The 22,498-nt window shown below is 36.8% G+C and overlaps 3 protein-coding genes across 7 annotated transcripts in view; 1 reads left to right on the top strand and 2 right to left on the bottom strand.

Moving 5' to 3' along the window:
• The window catches only part of LOC131955578 (lipid droplet-regulating VLDL assembly factor AUP1), a 17,611-nt gene extending 8,801 nt beyond the window's left edge, over nucleotides 1–8,810 (top strand). The window contains exons 4-12 of the mRNA XM_059319752.1: nucleotides 1,899–2,016; nucleotides 4,630–4,702; nucleotides 4,859–4,895; nucleotides 4,998–5,039; nucleotides 5,200–5,273; nucleotides 5,769–5,920; nucleotides 8,161–8,289; nucleotides 8,403–8,476; nucleotides 8,640–8,810. Of these exons, the coding sequence (XP_059175735.1) occupies nucleotides 1,899–2,016; nucleotides 4,630–4,702; nucleotides 4,859–4,895; nucleotides 4,998–5,039; nucleotides 5,200–5,273; nucleotides 5,769–5,920; nucleotides 8,161–8,289; nucleotides 8,403–8,476; nucleotides 8,640–8,768 (828 nt within the window). The 3' untranslated portion in view covers nucleotides 8,769–8,810. The remainder of the gene's footprint in view (nucleotides 1–1,898; nucleotides 2,017–4,629; nucleotides 4,703–4,858; nucleotides 4,896–4,997; nucleotides 5,040–5,199; nucleotides 5,274–5,768; nucleotides 5,921–8,160; nucleotides 8,290–8,402; nucleotides 8,477–8,639) is intronic.
• LOC131955676 (sideroflexin-1) overlaps nucleotides 1–18,363 on the bottom strand; it is a 102,578-nt gene extending 84,215 nt beyond the window's left edge. Inside the window, exon 1 of the mRNA XM_059319907.1 lies at nucleotides 18,275–18,363. The gene's annotated coding sequence lies outside the window, so the exon portion shown is untranslated. The remainder of the gene's footprint in view (nucleotides 1–18,274) is intronic.
• LOC131955612 (L-seryl-tRNA(Sec) kinase) lies at nucleotides 8,636–22,498 on the bottom strand. 5 transcript variants are annotated; one of them, XM_059319828.1, is made up of 6 exons: nucleotides 22,333–22,498; nucleotides 14,945–15,191; nucleotides 13,609–13,864; nucleotides 12,274–12,475; nucleotides 10,908–11,044; nucleotides 8,636–9,195 (listed from the first exon to the last, which is right to left on the bottom strand). In XM_059319828.1, the coding sequence occupies exons 2-6, from the start codon at nucleotides 15,155–15,157 to the stop codon at nucleotides 9,035–9,037; spliced, it is 969 nt and encodes a 322-aa protein (XP_059175811.1). In that variant the 5' UTR covers nucleotides 15,158–15,191; nucleotides 22,333–22,498; the 3' UTR covers nucleotides 8,636–9,034. The 5 variants fall into 5 exon arrangements, with proteins under 5 accessions (XP_059175811.1, XP_059175789.1, XP_059175795.1 ...); XM_059319806.1 differs by lacking the exon at nucleotides 22,333–22,498 and adding an exon at nucleotides 18,970–19,056; XM_059319812.1 differs by lacking the exon at nucleotides 22,333–22,498 and adding an exon at nucleotides 18,804–18,961.

Raw genomic sequence — 22,498 nt, 5'->3', positions numbered from 1 at the left:
GTTGATTAGAATTGGAGTTTTTCCATGGTATCTAAAGTATCATTTTCAGTTGATTAGAATTGGAGTTTTTCCATGGTATCTAAAGTATCATTTTCAGTTGATTAGAATTGGAGTTTTTCCATGGTATCTAAAGTATCATTTTCAGTTGATTAGAATTGGAGTTTTTCCATGGTATCTAAAGTATCATTTTCAGTTGATTAGAATTGGAGTTTTTCCATGGTATCTAAAGTATCATTTTCAGTTGATTAGAATTGGAGTTTTTCCATGGTATCTAAAGTATCATTTTCAGTTGATTAGAATTGGAGTTTTTCCATGGTATCTAAAGTATCATTTTCAGTTGATTAGAATTGGAGTTTTTCCATGGTATCTAAAGTATCATTTTCAGTTGATTAGAATTGGAGTTTTTCCATGGTATCTAAAGTATCATTTTCAGTTGATTAGAATTGGAGTTTTTCCATGGTATCTAAAGTATCATTTTCAGTTGATTAGAATTGGAGTTATTTCAAATAAAACAATGTTGGCACTACATTTCTTGGATCTTAGCTGTTGGGCATGGGTTTGTCTAGACTATGACCTAGACACTGAAGGTGTGCTGTGTGAAAACTTTGAGTGTGCATTGATCATTCTCAGCCAGGATGAGGTAGAACAGCCACTGGCTGGCCAGGTGTCCTGGGTATAGAAGGGGGCATGTATGTATACTATCTCCTTGGGCACTACCTACTGATCTGTTCTGATTCAGTCATTAAGCCCACCATATTGCTACTGTAGGGCATTCATTAAAATGAATATAAGAACCATAAAGCTCATGGGGAAAGACCTTGGCTCTCAGCGTGACATGGCCGCTAGGGTGATGAAAGGTATGCCTGGTCTAGAGGACACCCCTGGTGCAGTTTGATCCCCTGTGCAGGAACGGCCAATCAATGGGACCCCGGGTGTGAGGGTAACCACTACGGATCTTGTGGCACCCACTGCACACAAGCACCATCATCGTGGGGCCGCCAGACAAATCTTTTCCCATTTATGCAGGGGCCGCCAGACAAATCTTTTCCCATTTATGCAGGGGCCGCCAGACAAATCTTTTCCCATTTATGCAGGGGCCGCCAGACAAATCTTTTCCCATTTATGCAGGGGCCGCCAGACAAATCTTTTCCCATTTATGCAGGGGCCGCCAGACAAATCTTTTCCCATTTATGCAGGGGCCGCCAGACAAATCTTTTCCCATTTATGCAGGGGCCGCCAGACAAATCTTTTCCCATTTATGCAGGGGCCGCCAGACAAATCTTTTCCCATTTATGCAGGGGCCGCCAGACAAATCTTTTCCCATTTATACAGGGGCCGCCAGACAAATCTCTTCCCATTTATGCAGGGGCCGCCAGACAAATCTCTTCCCATTTATGCAGGGGCCGCCAGACAAATCTCTTCCCATTTATGCAGGGGCCGCCAGACAAATCTCTTAGCACATATGGGATCCTTCAGTCTGATGTTGTATGGCCTTGATGATTTGAACGGGGTCAGTTGTATGGCTAGCACATATGGGATCCTTCAGTCTGATGTTGTATGGCCTTGATGATTTTCTCTGGACACTAGCAGCAAAGAGTGAGAGTACTCAACTAGTCCAAGTTTTATCCCAGGATTGGTGTACACAAGACTGACCACAAACAAAAACTGACAAGCACACATTCATTTTTATCACATTAAGCTAATGGAAACAATCATTTGTTCATTACCACTCTGTAAGCATTTAAGGAAAGAATAAATATTTATAACAGAAGGCTGTTTTAAATTTTTCTCAGTAACTTAGATTTTTTCTAATGAATGATATTTTTATTTCAACTACCCTTGAAGTTAAATGTATTATTTGTTCTAATAAAATTTGTAATGAAATAAAATTGTTTTAGGCAGTAGAAGGTCCGTTCTTATCATCAGTCTTGTACTCCATATTCTCCAAGAAGTGTGCTTTACCTGCAGACAAAAACCACAGTGATATTCTTGTGCTGCTTAAAGACACAATAAGAGGTACATTTTTTTGACTTGCTTGGTACCCTAAAACATTTTAACATTTTTACTATGGTGCTATATGTCTTGCTTGTCCCTTCTTTACTGTAGTGGTGTCATCATACTTGTCACTTCTTTACTAAGGTGTCCTGGGTATAGAAGGGGGCATGTATATATGTATATATATGTATATATATGTATATATATGTATATATATGTATATATGTGTATATATGTATATATGTATGTATATGTATATTTGTATATATGTATATATATGTAAATATGTATATTTGTATATATGTATATATATGTAAATATATATATATGTATATATATGTATATATATGTAAATATATGTAAATGTATATATATGTATATATATGTAAATATATATATATGTATATATATGTATATATGTAAATATATATATATGTATATATATGTATATATGTAAATATATATATATATGTATATATGTAAATATATATATATATGTATATATGTAAATATATATATATATGTATATATATGTATATATGTAAATATATATATATGTATATATATGTATATATGTAAATATATATATATGTATATATATGTATATATGTAAATATATATATATGTATATATATGTATATATGTAAATATATATATATGTATATTTATGTATATATGTAAATATATATATATGTATATATATGTATATATGTATATATATGTATATATGTATATATATATATATATGTAAATATATATGTATATTATATGTATATATATATATGTATATTATATGTATATATATATGTAAATATATATGTATATATATGTATATATGTATATATATGTATATATGTAAATATATATGTATATATGTAAATATATATGTATATATGTATATATATGTATATATGTATATATATGTATATATGTATATATGTATATATATATGTATATATGTATATATATATATATATACGTATATATGTACGTATATGTGTACGTATATGTGTACATATATGTGTACGTATATGTACATATATGTGTACATATATGTACATATATGTACATATATGTACATATATGTACATATATGTATATATATATATATGTATATATGTATATGTGTATATGTATATATCTATACGTATATGTATATATCTATACGTATATGTATATATCTATATGTATATGTATATGTCTATATGTATATGTATATATCTATATGTATATGTATATATCTATATGTATATGTATATATCTATATGTATATGTATATCTATATGTATATGTACATATATATATATATATATATGTACATATATATGTACATGTATATATATGTACATGTATGTATATGTACATGTATGTATATGTACATGTATGTATATGTACATGTATGTATATGTACATGTATGTATATGTACATGTATGTATATGTACATGTATGTATATGTACATGTATGTATATGTATATGTGTATGTATGTGTGTATGTGTGTGTATATGTGTATGTGTATATATGTATATGTATGTGTATATATATATATATGTGTGTATATGTGTATGTATGTATGTATATGTATGTGTATATATATATATATGTGTATATATATATATGTATGTATATATATATGTATATATATATATATATATATATATATATATGTATATATATATATATATATATATATGTATATATATATATATGTATATATATATATATATGTATATATATGTATATATATGTATATATATATATATATATATATATATATATATATATATATATATATATATATATATATATATATATATATATATATATATATATATATATATATATATATATATATATATATATATATATCGGTACCCGTATCACGTTAATTAAAGTCCTAAATATTTTAAAATGATGTACTTGTTTAAGTCAAATAATTTATGAAATAGTTACTGGTCAAAACACAATGTGCTTTACTACACGCTAAACAATATTAGTGATAAAGCAAAGAAATAACTAATTAGCTAAAAATCGGACACATTTAACATAACACAGACACACACTGATTAAGTGACAAATGATTCCGTTAAAATTCTGGCTATTCAATGGTCATTATGTTGTTTTTAAGTAATTTGTATTAGTCTAAAAGCGGAAGATTCGCATATAAAAATAATTATAAATTAAGCTTGACTTGGTGTGTCTCGATCCCGCACCACCTGCGTGGTATTAAGTACACTATCATCTCAGCTATTTAGGCACCTTATATAACATGAAGAATGAAAGACGTATTTAAAAATTTAACTTGCACGAATATGCCTATTCTTTCAAATTATTTTTTTTTAATCCCAAATTAGCCAGTTTCATAACTAAACAAACAAAGATTTCTATAAAATAATTAAGGCCTGAAATAGTTTAATACAGAAATTTATTTTTGGAATAGAGTCTAAATCTAATTTTTTTGAGATAAACGATTTGTGACCAAGACTATCGATATATTAATATAAATAAATAAATATATATATAATTTATATATGTATGTGTATATATATATGTGTGTGTGTATATATATGTATTTATATAAGTATATATATTACTGTTGATAAGACAAAGATTTCAATGTTATCTACTCCTTAGAGAATGATGCTCCTCTTTTATTTTTTCCTGAAAGGATAAAATCAAATGGCAAAAACAAGTTGTTAAAGTTTAGGTAAATTGTATGCTTGGTGTTGATTGTGTGAAGATGCCTGAGTTGACTGTGTGAAGTTAGCATATCATAGTGTTAATTTTGTGAAGTTAGCTTAGTTTTGACTGATTGTATTAATGAAGGCAGCCATTGAATATTGTCACATTTGATTACTTTTAGTATTCTTCCATTTGAAGTGGATACTCCCATTCAGCCTGTAAGTCACACTTTATCTTTAGACAGTTTTAAACTTGATAGAAAACCTTAAAGTATAAATCTGTCAGATTTGGTCTGAAATTTTTTTTCCCAAACTATTCAGATTGTTATTCAAGCACATAGATATATTTTTGACATCAATATTGTAAGTACTGTATTTGTTAGTCAATTTTGTCTGTACTTTGCTTGCTCAGCCTGAAGTGTTCTGATTGAATCCTTAACTAAGTTAGAATGAGCTTCAAGTGACTGTTGAATCCATGCAGCAGGTTGATCAGTCCACTCCCAATTTATTTTCTTCTCCCCAGTCGACCCACAAGAGCTCTGTGTACACAGATTTACTCTGGTGTTTCATCCTGCCAGTCAGCCTTTTTACAGTCAAGTGAGTTGAACTTTAACCCAGTTCTAATGGTTCACCATTTGCACAATATACCAATCCCTAGATTTTTGCCTGTGACATTGGTTCAATCCCTAGATTTTTGCCTGTGACATTGGTTCAATCCCTAGATTTTTGCCTGTGACATTGGTTCAATCCCTAGATTTTTGCCTGTGACATTGGTTCAATCCCTGGATTTTTGCCTGTGACATATTGGTTCAATCCCTAGATTTTTGCCTGTGACATATTGGTTCAATCCCTAGATTTTTGCCTGTGTCATATTGGTTCAATCCCTAGATTTTTGCCTGTGACATATTGGTTCAATCCCTGGATTTTTGCCTGTGACATATTGGTTCAATCCCTAGATTTTTGCCTGTGACATATTGGTTCAATCCCTAGATTTTTGCCTGTGACATATTGGTTCAATCCCTAGCTTTTTGCCTGTGACATATTGGTTCAATCCCTAGATTTTTGCCTGTGACATATTGGTTCAATCCCTAGATTTTTGCCTGTGACAGAGAGAAAGAAAGATGAAAGCACAGCTGAGTTTACCAGTAGAGTTGAGTCGAACATGGCCAAAAGTTTAGGAGTCAGCACATCAACTTCTGGTCACCATGAGGTCACACAGTTCCTCAAAAATAAAGCAAACATTGGTAAGTTTGCATGTCCACAAGTGTTCACCATTATGTCACAGACACATTTTTGAGTGAATTTTTTTATAGTAATGCCATTTTTTACTTTCTCGTATATACGAAGTATAGAGAAGGTATTGTAATCGTGCAAAAAAAAAAAATCGAGATTTTTACAAATCTCGACGTTTTACATCTCACTGATACGGAAAAACATAATTTTGCAATCTTGTCCGTATGTCTGTCTGTGTGTCTGTCTGTGTGTGTGTAAACATGATAACTTGAGTACCGTTACAGCTAGGTTGATGAAATTTCATATATAAGTATTTTATCAAAATCGTAGATCCATATCAACTTTTGAGCGATTTCCGATAACCAGAAGTGGTACTTTTCCTACTTTGAAATTTTCAAAAGCCTATAACTTGAGTACTATTTCAGATAGATAAACGAAATTTCACATGTAAGTAAAAGATCTAATTCTCTACCTTCTGTAAAATTTCGAGTCATTTCTGTTGAACAGAAGTAGTAATTTACGCTACTTCCGATTTCTCAAAAAACTAATGTAAATTTTTAAAGTACTAATAATATTGCGCACTATTATGCACTTTTTTATTTAGCGTTCACTTGGTGTGCAATTCTTTTGTCTACGAGATTTTATTCTATTTTTAAAACTGTAAGTATTTAAAATGGATTAAAAATCATGTCTATAGCCCGAGTTCCCATCCCCTGTTATTTTATATAAAAATATTCGAGAAAGTTTAGGGGAGATTACTCCCGGTTTATTAATACAAATGATTAAAATAATTAAGAATAACAATAATGCTTCTTCATTTGCTTAGTAAAAAACTATTTAATTAAGCTTTATGATTACATACAGGCCTGTCGTTTAGGTGTGTAGTAATGTGCAAAAAAGTTGCTTCATTGTTAAGGCTTTAATATAAGTATATTGTGATAAATTTGTGTAATGATAAACCAAAATCTATGACTAAATATATCAATATAGGCAAGAAATAAACTTTAAACAGCAGTGTTTGTGAGCAAGATTTGCTATATAAACAGCGGCCATCTTTAAATTAGAGTGGTTTCCCCTGAATCTCTAACTATAATTTTACCAAACAAAAAAATTAAACAAGATTGCTGCTAAAGTAAATGAACTTGGTTGCATCTGATGAAAACATCGCTAGTCTTAGCTAGTCACTAGGTACATGAATGAAACTTAAAAAATTTTGTGTAACTTTCAAAGCATAAATCCTCCTAAAAATGTGAAATAATTATTAAAATTTAATGAGTCACCTTTTTTTCACATTACTAGTCTCGGCAGATTTTACGTACCTAAAACGATATATTACCATTTCTAGATTAAGCTTAGAGACAAATTATATATAACTAGAGTTTAACTAAACACTATACCTATGCTTGTATGTGTGCTACTATGTATAATTTCATTAGACTTTATTTTTATTTTCGACTTCGTAAAGTAGCATCTGCAAGTATGTTCCTCTTCAAATTCCTCTTTTGGTCTAAGTGGTCCTACTTTTGGTTGCCAGGAGTAGGCATGTCTGAGGTTATTTAAAAAAGTCAGTGATGGAAGTAGTTGCTTGGAACGTTTGCCTATCTCTAACACTAGAGCTGATGTAGATGTTAACACTAGAGCTGATGTAGATGTTGTTAACACTAGAGCTGATGTAGATGTTGTTAACACTAGAGCTCATGTAGATGTTGTTAACACTAGAGCTCATGTAGATGTTGTTAACACTAGAGCTCATGTAGATGTTGTTAACACTAGAGCTCATGTAGGTGTTGTTAACACTAGAGCTCGTGTAGGTGTTGTTAACACTAGAGCTCATGTAGGTGTTGTTAGCACTAGAGCTCATGTAGATGATGTTAACACTAGAGCTCATGTAGATGATGTTAACACTAGAGCTCATGTAGATGTTGTTAACACTAGAGCTCATGTAGATGTTAACACTAGAGCTGATGTAGATGTTAACACTAGAGCTCATGTAGATGTTGTTAACACTAGAGCTCATGTAGATGTTGTTAACACTAGAGCTCATGTAGATGTTGTTGGCACTAGAGCTCATGTAGATGTTGTTAACACTACAGCTCATGCAGATGTTTATGCTCTACACTAGTGTGTTTTAATTACTGTAGCATAATCACTACTGCAATAGATTTTTTGCATTTGGGTTTTTTCTTTTTACAAAACCACTACCAAGTTGTACAGTATGAGGAAAAAAAAAATTTTTTTTTTTCTCATCCAGCTGTAGAGGTCGGTGAGAGATCCAAGTGTCAAGTCACTGGTCAAGTTGATCCTGAACTAGAGAGGATGTTTGGCCAAGTCAAGGACGTCTTACCCGACACCCCCACACACCTTATTTGGTTTCATTTAAGTAAGTTGTTGTTTCTTCAAATCTCTACCTGGTTTTACTGGTTTTACCTGCTCATGTAGAAACAATGGTTGACCAATGGAAGCCCACACAAGCCAATGATTTTCTTTTATCAGAACAAACCAAGGATGTGGACACAACAATAACAAACATATTGGAAGGGAAAGACACAGCTGAGGCCTGCCCTTTAGTGAGTTAGTTTTTATATTACATTGAAAGGGGCTGCCACTTGTTTAAAGGGTAGCCTGACAGTGACAGCAAAGTAGGGTTACATGAATTTTTCCCATTAAAATCTCGAGCAACTCTAAACTTAACAGATAATAGAAGAATGTGTTTTCTTTATTTCCTCTCAGCCTCAGTCATTTAAAGCCAGCAAGTTTGAGGCAGCTGCCAGCGCCCGTCAGCTCTCATTTGCTGAGCGCAAGCAAGTGATGCTGGACACAGCCCGACTCAAGTACAGGATCAAACATGGACTGGAATAGTGGCGCATTGATTCAATACATTCTGTTCTACACTATTCACAACCTGAGTTTTCTCTTGCTTTGCCAGTAGATGTATGTCCATATGTAGGATGGCTCTCTCACTAGGGTGGGGCTAGTCATGTACGATTGACAAGAGAATAAAACAAAGCTTGAATCTCTTCATCATCTAGCCCTCTGGATGTTGGAGCTAGTCATGTATGATTGACGAGAGAGTAAAACAAAGCTTGAATCTGTTCATCATCTAGCCCTCTGGATGTTGGAGCTAGTCATGTATGATTGACAAGAGAGTAAAACAAAGCTTGAATCTGTTCATCATCTAGCCCTCTGGATGTACTAGAGTTGCGTAATGCAGTCAGGACCTTGACCTTGATCTCATGGGCCTTTTTACTCTGCTGCTGCAAGGTTTCTTTCCTCTCTGATTGTTGACCTGGTCAAGACAGATAGGTCAATGTTTACTTTATTAACAGGGGGGGAGGCTCCGGGGAAAAAACACTTTTTTAATACTACGCAGGAAAGAATTATTTCTCTATGGATTTCTTGTGGAGAATCTTGGTAACTATGACAACATCGGCCATCTTGAAAAATTAACTTTTAGGATTTCCACAGTTCATTAAAATTAGGTATTAAAGCCCAATAAATTATGAATTCATAATATATCCTATCATAGTTTTAGATACAAAATTCATGTGCAGATATTCAATATAATTCATCGCGAATGCTGTATTTGATTTAATTAATGCCCCAAGATTTACCAAAATTTGAAGGCCTGCCACTGATTAACTTTGTTAAAACGGCCGCTGTTGTCTAGTTAAAACGATTCCCTGATCAAATTTTTTCAAATGGAAACATACTGATGGCCCTTATGATAGCTAAAGAGAAAAAATAGTTTCCAGTGGTGTTTTTTCAAGAAATCTAGCAGTTATTGACTTAAAGAGAGCTTTTTAACAAGCAATGATCAGAATTAAAATGAACAGATGTTCGTAATTTTACAATCCGGGATTTTATGAATAAATATAAATCTAGTTATAATTTCTTAATTTAAATATTGTCTTACTAATAAACTATTTTTTTACAATTTGTAGACACAAACTAAAAGGCAGTCTTTTTTTGCAATAACACGCTTCTAAATGCACTAAAAATAAAAAAAAATTGGCTGGTCTGCTAAACACCATTAAAATTCCTAAAAACCAAGTGTATTGGCTGGTCTGCTAAACACCATTGAAATTCCTAAAAACCAAGTGTATTGGCTGGTCTGCTAAACACCATTGAAATTCCTAAAAACCAAGTGTATTGGCTGGTCTGCTAAACACCATTGAAATTCCTAAAAACCAAGTGTAGGTCAAGATCAACAAGAAACTGAGCTGGTGTTTCCCCAAAACACAGCAACCTGCCAGCTGGTTGATTATGTGCTGACTCCCCTTACCTACACTACTAGTGTATATATTCAGTGGCTACCCCACCTTACATGTATTCAGTGGCTACCCCACCTTACGTGTATTCAGTGGCTACCCCACCCTTACGTGTATTCAGTGGCTACCCCACCTTACATGTATTCAATGGCTACCCCACCTTACGTGTATTCAGTGGCTACCCCACCTTACGTGTATTATGTGGCTACCCCACCTTACATGTATTCAGTGGCTACCTCACATATATTATGTGGCTACCCCACCTCACGTGTAATCAGTGGCTACCCCACCTTACATGTATTATGTGGCTACCCCACCTTACGTGTATTCAGTATCTACCATACCTAACATGTATTCAGTGGCTACCCCACCTCACATGTATTCAGTGGCTACCCCACCTTACGTATATTATGTAGCTACCCCACCTTACGTGTATTATGTAGCTACCCCACCTCACGTGTATTCAGTGGCTACCCCACCTTACGTATATTATGTAGCTACCCCACCTTACGTGTATTATGTAGCTACCCCACCTCACGTGTATTCAGTGGCTACCCCACCTTACGTATATTATGTAGCTACCCCACCTTACGTGTATTCAGTGGCTACCCCACCTCACATGTATTCAGTGGCTACCCCAGCACTTACACTCTGCCAACCATGATGAGACACATTTCCTCAGCACTTACACTCTGCCAACCATGATGAGACACATTTCCTCAGCACTTACACTCTGCCAACCATGATGAGACACATTTCCTCAGCACTAGATCAGCCTTGTGAAGCTCACTATGGACAGGGGCAGCTCCCCTCTCTTCAACTGCCTGACTGGGCTTCTCTAATGCTGTTTGTACAAGGGAGGCCACTCTGAGGTCAAAGGTAATGTTGAACATGTCAGAAAAGTTAAGGTCAAAGGTAATGTTGAACAGGTCAGAAAAGCCAAGGTCAAAGGTAATGTTGAACAAGTCAGAAAAGCCAAGGTCAAAGGTAATGTTGAACAAGTCAGAAAAGTTAAGGTCAAAGGTAATGTTGAACAGGTCAGAAAAGCCAAGGTCAAAGGTAATGTTGAACAAGTCAGAAAAGCCAAGGTCAAAGGTAATGTTGAACAAGTCAGAAAAGCCAAGGTCAAAGATAATGTTGAACAAGTCAGAAAAGCCAAGGTCAAAGGTAATGTTGAACAGGTCAGAAAAGTTAAGGTCAAAGGTAATGTTGAACAGGTCAGAAAAGCCAAGGTCAAAGGTAATGTTGAACAAGTCAGAAAAGCCAAGGTCAAAGGGAATGTTGAACAAGTCAGAAAAGCCAAGGTCAAAGATAATGTTGAACAAGTCAGAAAAGCCAAGGTCAAAGGTAATGTTGAACAAGTCAGAAAAGCCAAGGTCAAAGGTAATGTTGAACAAGTCAGAAAAGCCAAGGTCAAAGATAATGTTGAACAAGTCAGAAAAGCCAAGGTCAAATGTAGAAAAAGTAAGTTGGAAGGGACAGGGGCCTTAAACCCTTTGTAATAATTGAAATACACCATTTGAAAAAATAATTTTAACTTATTTGCTAATAATTCAAGCATTTCAAGATTATGAACAATTTTAAGGAGTTATGACAGTAACATAGCTGGAGACCATTAGGAGGAGGGAGAAGAGGTGCTGACCACAGGCAAAACCTGACATCCACTCTGGCTCCTATAGTGGTTGATGCTGCCTTATGCTCCAGAGGTATCATAGAATCTAAGAATGTCTTAACATGGGATGGCATCATCATGCAACCACAGCAAGTTTGTGAAAAGTAGTTTATGCTATGATGACGCTGGTAGTAAAGGATAAGTTGAGCAAAGGTTATAGATAGCCCAGATCATTTAAAACTATTGGTCACTACGAACTATAAAAACAATTGGTCACCAACCACTATAACTAACAGTTATCCCAACAGCTACAAGTACTTCTCGTTATCTTCAATGAGCTGATTAATAAGTACAACTTACTTCAGAATGTGACCGTCTGGGTACAACTTACTTCTGAATGTGACCCTCTGAGTACAACTTACTTCTAAATGTGACCCTCTGAGTACAACTTACTTCTGAATGTGACCCTCTGAGTACAACTTACTTCTGAATGTGACCCTCTGTAAAAGGCTGCAGGGTTATGCTCTGTTTCTCCCACCAGAACCTAGAGCCATCTGGAGGCTCCAGGCTTTGGCCCATCCTCTGGATGCTAGCACATGTGACCCCCACTGAGCCTCTTGTTTGGTTGGCTCTGATAGCCTCAGCTACACCATGCTCCAGATACACCTGACAAAAGCCTGTTGATACTGCAGGACGAAAATATTCATAGTCACTTGACCTTTGTCTACTGGGGCATGTGGTCAGTCTACTGGGGCATGTGGTCACTACTGGGGCATGTGGTCAGTCTACTGGGGCATGTGGCCAGTCTACTGGGGCATGTGGCCAGTCTACTGGGGCATGTGGTCACTACTGGGGCATGTGGTCAGTCTACTGGGGCATGTGGCCAGTCTACTGGGGCATGTGGTCACTACTGGGGCATGTGGTCAGTCTACTGGGGCATGCAGTCAATCTACTGGCATGCAGCCAGTCTACTGGGGCATGTGGTCACTACTGGGGCATGTGGTCAGTCTACTGGGGCATGTGGCCAGTCTACTGGGGCATGTGGCCAGTCTACTGGGGCATGTGGTCAGTCTACTGGGGCATGCAGTCAGTCTACTGGGGCATGTGGTCACTACTGGGGCATGTGGTCAGTCTACTGGGGCATGCAGCCAATCTACTGGCATGCAGCCAGTCTACTGGGGCATGTGGCCAGTCTACTGGGGCATGTGGTCAGTCTACTGGGGCATGTGGCCAGTCTACTGGGGCATGTGGCCAGTCTACTGGGGCATGCGGCCAGTCTACTGGGGCATGTGGCCAGTCTACTGGGGCATGCAGCCAGTCTACTGGGGCATGCGGCCAGTCTACTGGGGCATGTGGTCAGTCTACTGGGGCATGTGGCCAGTCTACTGGGGCTTGTGGCCAGTCTACTGGGGCATGTGGCCAGTCTACTGGGGCATGTGGCCAGTCTGCTGGGGCATGTGGTCAGTCTACTGGGGCATGTGGCCAGTCTACTGGGGCATGTGGCCAGTCTACTGGGGCATGTGGCCAGTCTACTGGGGCATGTGGCCAGTCTACTGGGGCATGTGGCCAGTCTACTGGGGCATGTGGCCAGTCTACTGGGGCATGTGGCCAGTCTACTGGGGCATGTGGCCAGTCTACTGGGGCATGTGGCCAGTCTACTGGGGCATGTGGCCAGTCTACTGGGGCATGTGGCCAGTCTACTGGGGCATGTGGCCAGTCTACTGGGGCATGTGGCCAGTCTACTGGGGCATGTGGCCAGTCTACTGGGGCATGTCTACTGGGATGTCTTACAAAGTAAAAATGAATGAACCAGGCTTACATTCCCTAGACAGTTGGAAATATTCATATCTCATGCTGCGCAGATACATGTTGTCGTCAATGACAACAAGTACCTGAGTTATCCCAGGATTCCACAGTCTGGTCACTTCCTGGAGCACTGGCCCAAACTTGGACCATGTCTCACATGACACACCATCTGGACACTCCATTGAAATAGTCTGCTGGCGTAGCACAGGAATCAAATTCCTAACTAATGTTAAAACTTGGCGCCTAGCAAGTTTCCATTCTTTCACCTCCTGGAGAAGTTCAAATGGGCAACAGTTGGACTACTCGTCTTACAAGGAGAGCAGAAGTGGAGGGGGGGGGGGGGGATAGACTATGTATGATAACTAAAGAATTGTTATGGACCCACAGTTTTAAGGACCTGTAGTTCTGAGGTCCTACAGTTTTAAGGACCCACAGTTTATAGGACCTACAGTAGTTCTAAGGAAATACTGTTCTAAGGACCTACAGTTTTAAGATATGATGTCATATGTAAAGTACACCATACAACATGGATCTAATTAACTGTACTAGCCTGATTTTTTTAAGCTCCAGGTTTTGCTTGCCTCGTGTTTTTAAGGTCCATGTTTACTTGCCTCATGGTTTTAAGCTCCATGTTTACTAGCCTGATGTTTTTAAGCTCCATGTTTACTAGCCTGATGTTTTTAAGCTCATTGTTAAATGTACTAGCCTATCTTTTTAAGCTCTAGGTTTACTTACCTCATGTTTTTTAGCTCAAGGTTTACTTGCCTCATATTTTTAAGCTCCAGGTTTACTAGCCTGATGTTTCTAAGCTCCAGGTTTACTTGCCTGATGTTTCTAAGCTCCAGGTTTACTAGCCTGATGTTTTTAAGCTCCTAGTTAACTGTACTAGCCTGATGTTTCTAAGCTCCAGGTTTACTAGCCTGATGTTTCTAAGCTCCAGGTTTACTTGCCTGATGTTTCTAAGCTCCAGGTTTACTAGCCTGATGTTTCTAAGCTCCAGGTTTACTTGCCTGATGTTTCTAAGCTCCAGGTTTACTAGCCTGATGTTTTTAAGCTCCAGCTTTACTAGCCTGATGTTTTTAAGCTCCTAGTTAACTGTACTAGCCTGATGTTTCTAAGCTCCAGGTTTACTAGCCTGATGTTTCTAAGCTCCAGGTTTACTAGCCTGATGTTTCTAAGCTCCAGGTTTACTTGCCTGATGTTTCTAAGCTCCAGGTTTACTAGCCTGATGTTTCTAAGCTCCAGGTTTACTTGCCTGATGTTTCTAAGCTCCAGGTTTACTTGCCTGATGTTTCTAAGCTCCAGGTTTACTTGCCTGATGTTTGTAAGTCCTATATAGCAGCACTTGCCTGATGCTCTGATACAGATAAGAGTGAGTCGTACTCAATGCCAACAACAGCAAACTTGAGCTGCCCAACCTGCTCTAGTGTCTGCAGGCTGAGTTTGAGAGAGTTGAGCAAGGATGTTTTGCCTGCAGTGGGCAGCCCACACAGTACACAAATGCAGACTTGAACTTTTCCTTGCTCCACACAGCTGCCACTCTTGGTACCTCCAGCTGCCATCTTTTTTAGTTTTTTACTGCAAGCAACTTGTCTACTGTGGTAAAAAGTTCAGATTGTTGCATTTAGTTGGCACCATAAATATAAAGTTCAGATTGTTGCATTTAGTTGGCATCATAAATATAAAGTTCAAATTGTTGCATTTAGTTGGCACCATAAATATAAAGTTCAGATTGTTGCATTTAGTTGGCACCATAAATATAAAGTTCAGATTGTTGCATTTAGTTGGCACCATAAATATAAAGTTCAGATTGTTGCATTTAGTTGGCACCATAAATATAAAGTTCAGATTGTTGCATTTAGTTGGCACCATAAATATAAAGTTCAGATTGTTGCTTTAGTTGGCACCATAAATATAAAGTTCAGATTGTTGCATTTAGTTGGCACCATAAATATAAAGTTCAGATTGTTGCATTTAGTTGGCACCATGGGGTCACTGATGAATGATATGGGGTTGACCATAAATGATGTCACATATGATTAGCTACGGGAGTGAGTCAAGATTTGTGACGTCAACTCAGGCGGCTCCGCAATTTATGACATGTAGGTCTAATGAATGGAGGTGAACGGGGAAAAATACCTATGTCATTGACGGAGAACGTCTATAATGCTATATATTCAATAAAAAATAACAATAAATAAGCATTTGTATACGTATACCTTGCTCAATACGAATGCTCATAAATGTTGCAAACCTGCTAGTTTGAGACGTTTGGCAAAACGGCCTCAACACATTATCCCCGTCAAAAAGGCTTGCCACAAATTGCCTGCCGACTAATATGCCGCATCTAGTGCGGGGCGTTAGGAATACGGCCATCAGCATGGGGCCTAGGTCTGACGAACCAAATGGGACCACGATAGAGCACCAGTAGGCTATCGCGCTATGTATGATGCCGTAAATACTGTAATTCAGTGTCGCGAAACTACGCAAAAATTATTAATGTTCCTTCTTTTGAGGAAATATTTGTTTTTCTTGGACTTAAATTGAAATATGTTGACAGTTTGACCTAATACACAGCTTCTAATTTTCAAATGTCAATTTAAATGTAACAAGATTCAAAATTATAATTTACTTAAGTGTCATCTTATCGTTAATTGTGCTATTTATAAAGCTCCGAACAGCTTCAACATCAGGCGGCCTCCCCTGTTGTCACCAAGCGCATCTTTAGGGCGATTTTCTTTTGGAGCTTAATGGGTAGTCTATTTCTATAGGATGGGAGCTTAAATAATTTTTTAAAGACTTGTAGAAATTTTATAATCACGTACAATAAAATGGACGAGTGAGGGGTGGGAGAGGAGGGAGGGGGAGGGTGAGGGGCTGTTTGATTGAACATTAACATGAGTAATCAAATTAAACGTCACATAAGTTTCAAAATGGTAGTGCTTGTTTTTATCTCTGTAAAATTAGCCTAACGGTCGGCAGTACCAGTACATGATGTCACGCGCGAGCGTGAACTTGGTGAAGCTGTGCTAAGTGGGGGATGAAAAGGTGGGGTTCAAGAAATGCGACGCAGCATGCTTTTTACTTATCTAGACCTTTCTTAATAAAAAGTTAATAGTTCTATCGTGCCCACCAACAAAATCTGATCGTGAATCATATGAGTCGGGTGTGTGTCTTGACCTCCGCCGAATCCCCCAGACTAACTCACCAAACCACTGGGGTTTGATCAAGCTAGGGTTAAGAATAACTGTGTTACTGCTAAGTAGTGTAGTTATTTATTAAATTGAACGTTAAAATCAAATTAAACAGTTATAACGCTGAAAGTCTCAAAACGATAGTGCTTGATTTGAACTTGGTTACGATATGCTGAGTTTGAGATAAAACGGTGGAGTAAAGAAATGTGACGCATACGTTTAACATTTCTTTTTAAAAAAAAAACATCTAACAACTAAGGTAATTAATTATAGACGGGGTGGGATTTTGAGACCTCAATGTATGTTGACTGGCTTTTTGTAATGATGAGGGGTGGGGAGGGGGGAAACCGGCCACAGAGATATATAAAAAAAACGAATGAAAGTTGGAAGCAAACGAAGCGGTTACAGAAAACTAGTATTTAAATAATTAAGGATGTTTTGATAGTAAAAGCCAACCGCTTAGCCTTCAGTTATGGCTAAATGTATCACTAATGAATGACGTCATTCTTTTACAGCGTGTCTTTTTTCCCGACCATCCCCAGTTTTCACCACAAAAAACCAACTCTTCTCAAAAATCACATGGCTGAGTTCTACTCAACCTCTCCCCACCACAAATCACAATTTCTATCTAAAACAATATGTTCATCATTATATTTGTTCTGTAAAAGTAAAACAATATGTTCATCATTATATTTGTTCTGTAAAAGTGCACGCTGTCTAAACCCCGTAAGAGCGACGTCATTTATGGGCGATCTTAAATTTGGATGGATTACTGCAAAAAGCATTCAAAAGTTCAACCTCCCAACAATTGTTGTGGTCTTGGATGCACACTAAGTCTGAAAAGGTCTATTAGTCATTCATTTCAACTTTATTGAAGAAAAAAGAAAAATTACTCTACAACTACAGGCATATCTTAAACAATACAAAATAGCCATATCAAAACACAAAATCAACACAACAGATATGCGAATAGACAATTTTTCAAGGGAAACTACTCTATTATTGTTTTTGTAACATGGCCACTGCTTGTATTTACTCATTGTTGTCTCGAACAGGATAGTTTAAAGTTTATTTCTGGACATTTTTTACTGGTTTAGTCATGAATTGTGGTTTGTTATTCTATTAGGGCTAGGGCCTATCTGAACTTAATACTGTTATATTATGTAAAATATATAATAAATAAATATATAGGCCTATTATATGGCCAAATGAAAGAAATATTCACGCCGCCACACATTACTAGATCTAGATTCGTTGCAATTTACGATGCTAAATCGCTAAATACTACAAATAGTAAATAATAGTAAAGAGTAAATAAACTAAGGTTTAGTAATCGATCGTGTTTTAGGTACGTAAAATCGCCAGCGAAAAGTAATGTGAAAAACAGGTGACTCCTTAAATTTTAATAATTATTTCACATTTTGAGGAGGGTTTATGTTTTGAAAAATACAAAAATGTTTCCTTGTTTCATTTATGTAGGCCTACCTGTTTTTAAACAATTGAATTAAAACTTTTCAGTAATAAATAAAGCCTAGCGATGTTTCCAACAGATGCAATCATGCTAATTTACTATAACTATAGCAGCCATCTTGTTTATTTTTTTTATTATAAACTTATAGCGCAAGATTCAGGGGAAGCCACTCTAGCTTACAGATGGCCGCTATTTACTAGTATTTAGGCTAATAATTTAATAAATTTAGATAGCAAATCCTGCTAGCAAACACTCCTAAGTTAATTTCTTGCCTATATTCATTGAATTGATATATTTAGTGTTATTTAGCCATTGATTTAGGTTTATTATTCATTATATAGATCTAGTCTATTGAATATAGATCTAGATCTACTTCTTTTTAATTTTAAAGCCTTCACAATGAGGTAACTTTTTCGGACATTACTAGCCGCGGGCGATTTTACGTACACAAAATGTGACACGGGACACAACGATACATTTCATATTATTTCATTACATATGATGATAATCATAATGAGAGTGAGTCTAGGTCTAGAATATTACCTATACGCATATTATGATAATATTACTAGATCTAGATTCTAGATCTAGCTTCGTTGGAATTTACGACTATAGATCTAGATCTAGATCTAGATCTAGTATCTAGACATCTAGTATTCTAAACTCATTTATTTGTAAATAAACTAAGGTTAAAGGTTTTACCGATTACCTAAAACACATTTCCTGTCATATTTCTAATGAATAGAGTCCTTGCAAACACGTGACCTAAATCACGTGATACCTACGCCCGCCGCCACAGTGGTGTACATCAGACATAAACACAATCAGCTGTTCGCCAGCGCTGGACGTGTTCACCAACGCTGGACGTGTTCACCGTATGTAAAGAATCGCGCCCGCGGAAAAGGAAAAATATGTTAAAAAACTTGAACTCTTAGGAATTGAAGATCCTTATACAGTTATTGACAGTTTCGTGGATAATATAAATATGTGGCCGAAATTTCTAAATAAAAATACTGTTAGTAATACCGTTTGCGTTTAGAGTTTAAGTAGACGAAGCTGATCAAAATGCAGTAATATATTAGAGGTTATCTACTGTAGCAAACGTGAGACCACTTAACTCCTACAAAACCCACACTACAACGGCTAATATAATCCATGGGTAATAACCAATCTGGGTAGCATGTTATACAATTTAAGACCCTTATAATCCAGCAGGGAAGTAATCAGACACATTAATACTGACGTTCAACCGTCATGATGGCTGCCCCCACCTGTATCTAGCCCACAATAAAACCAAAGAGGAGTCTGCCCTGCCCTCCCCTGAAAATGTCTCACCTCCGTGATACCCAGCCCCACAGAGATAGTATTTCTTATATAATTTTGACCCTCAGGGCCCAGCAGGGAGAACAAAGGGGAAAGTCCCACTGCTCTCCCCTCAACACTTCTCACCTCGGTGTCATGTTATGTCATTTATAGCACACACGGCTTATCAGGGGAAAGCATTAAGGCATTAAGAATCTTAACTCTGGACAGCTACACACTAGTATACTAGCTACACACTAGGTGCCTACTGTAAACTACTAGACTGTAGGCCCTATGTAGACCTGCAATTGTATCAATTGTAGACTGGGTCCATTGTTATTATTCTAAACCATCTCACTTATAATGTTTCTAGCTTGATTTGTTTCTTTTATAAACAGTGGATTTAAAAAAAAATTAGCCTAATCATTAACCTAATAATAATAATGTGGTTATTTGTTGTTGGCTGGTATGATCTAGATTGTACTACTAGGCTACAAAAACTTAGTAGACCAATTACTAGATATGAATTTGAATTTAATTAAACTCAGTCCAGTATCAGATACATATTGCTGTAAAAAGACAACAAAGTAGGTAGGCCTTAGTAATTTATTAAAGCCTTCTACTACAATAATATCAACTACATGCTTGTATAAAGTTTTTACAATTTAATTTAAGTAGCAGATTCTAGATCTAAGTCTAGTCATATAATCTATTTCAATTTCAGAAAATTTCGTTTGCTAAAAAAATGATTAGATAATAGAGCGAGATTTTAGATCTTAGAGACAATTAAATGCTTTATTAGGCCTATTATGACTACTTTTGATTTATTATGGGTGTATTTTGAATCGAATGTAGATCTAAAGTAATTAAATTTAAGTAAAGAAGTAGATTCTAGATTCTATGTCTACCCAGCGGAGCCAGGTATAAGCCTACTATTAGATCTTGTTATTCTTATTAGCCTATAATATTACTTTTGGCTTTGTCTTTTACTATTAGTATTTGTGAAGGTCGAGCATATTTGTTTTATTAATAGTTATCTTTTATAATTAAAATGAAGTTTATTATTTTACTGTCCTTACATGAAACAAAGTATCGAGAACTGCATTTGATCAGATTCGGCTACTTTAACTCTAAACGCAAACAGTATTACTAACAGTATTTTTATTTAGAAATTTTGTCCACATATTTATTTATACGAAACTGTCAATAACAGTATAAGGATCTTCAATTCCTAAGAGTTCAAGTTTTTTAACGTATTTTTCCTTTTCCGCGGGTGCGGTTCTTTACATACAGTGAACGCGTCCAGCGCTGGTGAACACGTCCAGCGCTGGCGAACAGCTGATTGTGTTTACGTCTTGTGTACACCACTGTGGCGGCGGGCGTAGGTATCACGAACGGACGTGACGTCATATGAAAGGACTCTATACATTCAGAAGACTCAAAATAATAATAAAATAAATCTAGATCTATCAGTTTTCCAAGATCTAGATCTACATTTTAGATCAACAGAAATAATTAAAAATATGGAAACAAAGTATAGATTGCTAGATCAGTAGATGATCGGTGCCACTAGATCTAGTCGGTAGCGTAGCGAGGGGGGGGGGGGGCATATGTCCCCGGGCGCCGACCTTAGGGGGCGCCAAAATGGGTTGGAAAAATAAATTGAAAGGTTGAGGGGGGTGCAAATCGAAAGTTTGAGGGGGGGGGGGGGGCAAATCGAAAGTTTGAGGGGGGTGCAAATCGAAAGTTGAGGGGGTGGGTCGTTACGCCTCTGGATCTAGTAACATATGATCTATTATTTTATTATATTATTTTTATAACAATCTTGTTTGCAAGTCTGTTTCTTTGTCTTTACTAGATCTAGATCTACACCTTAATCCGAGTGCCATGAAACTTTGGGAAGTTGTTAAGAATACTCCTAAGCAGGTTTCTGCGAAAAAAAAATCTATTTTTCTCTGAATGCGGTAAATAAAAAAAAATAAAAGTCGGATGCGGTTCGACACCGTTCATCCGAGTGCCATGAAACTTTGGGAAGTTGATGAGAATACTCCCAAAAAGGTTTCTGGGGGGGGGGGGGTTAAATTTCGCACGGGCGCCCCCCTGCAGGGTGCGATTTTGGTGCCACGGTCTTTCCCGTGAGCAATATGACGCCCACGTTCGTTTAAAACAATGAGATAGACTATGGATATCGATAAGATAGGGCTTTATAGTCGTTCAATAAATTGAATCAGGCGAGTCCGCCGGCGCCCACGCAGGGTACAAATTGGCGTGCCGGGCTATCCCGTGAGCGCTATGGCGCCTACGTATGGATAAAATGGGGCCGACCTTAGGGAGCGCCAAAATGGGTGGAAAAAATTAAATTAAAAGCTCATTTTAGCTGCAGTTTTGCATTATAAATATATAAAAAATATATGGGGGGGGGCGCCAAATTGAAAGTTTGTCCCCCGGGAGAGGGGCGACAAATTGAAATTTTGTCCCCGGGCGCCGGGAAGATTCGCTACGCCTCTGCTGTTTTCTTTTGTGTTTGTACCGTGCGTCGTGTTTGCGTTTTCTTTTGTGTTTGCAGTTTTTGTATGAGTATGTGTTTTCTTTTGTGTTTGTATTTGTGTTGCGTGTTTTGTTTGTGTTGTGTTTGTGTTTGGTTTTGTTCCCAAGTTGATACATTACAAAAAGATTCACAAAAGCGAAGTGCGGGTATGCAGTTAGTTATATTTGTAAACCAGTAATTTTCCATGTTACTGTTTCCCTTTGTCGTAAAATTCAAACTTACAAAACGTGCAATGAAAATTTAAGTCATATTGGTCGCATTTAGTTAAACTGCGTATCTCAACTTCCTCAAATAAGGCAAAAACGCAGAAGGCCTATTCGATTCTTATAATAAACGCTAGGCCTATAAACAAAATTTTGGATCAGGGTTTTTTCCACAGCAAATAGAT

Source organism: Physella acuta, unplaced genomic scaffold (assembly GCF_028476545.2).
Source record: "Physella acuta isolate Inbredline_101_S28 unplaced genomic scaffold, ASM2847654v3 ptg000079l, whole genome shotgun sequence".
Classification (NCBI taxonomy): Eukaryota; Metazoa; Mollusca; class Gastropoda; family Physidae; genus Physella; species Physella acuta.
The sequence above is the reverse complement of the archived record's forward strand: the minus strand, read 5'-3'. Positions and strand labels throughout refer to the sequence as shown.

Excerpts from the sequence above, each read along its gene's own strand:
- LOC131955612 (XM_059319797.1), bottom strand. The coding sequence starts at position 15,977 with ATGCTGATGGCCGTATTCCTAACGCCCCGCACTAGATGCGGCATATTA. Across the intron at positions 11,045-12,273 it reads ACAGAGGGTCACATTCAGAA|AGTGGCCTCCCTTGTACAAA; the intron begins GTAAGTTGTACT and ends CTTTGACCTCAG. Across the intron at positions 9,196-10,907 it reads CTCATCATGGTTGGCAGAGT|GTCAACAATCAGAGAGGAAA; the intron begins GTAAGTGCTGAG and ends TGTCTTGACCAG.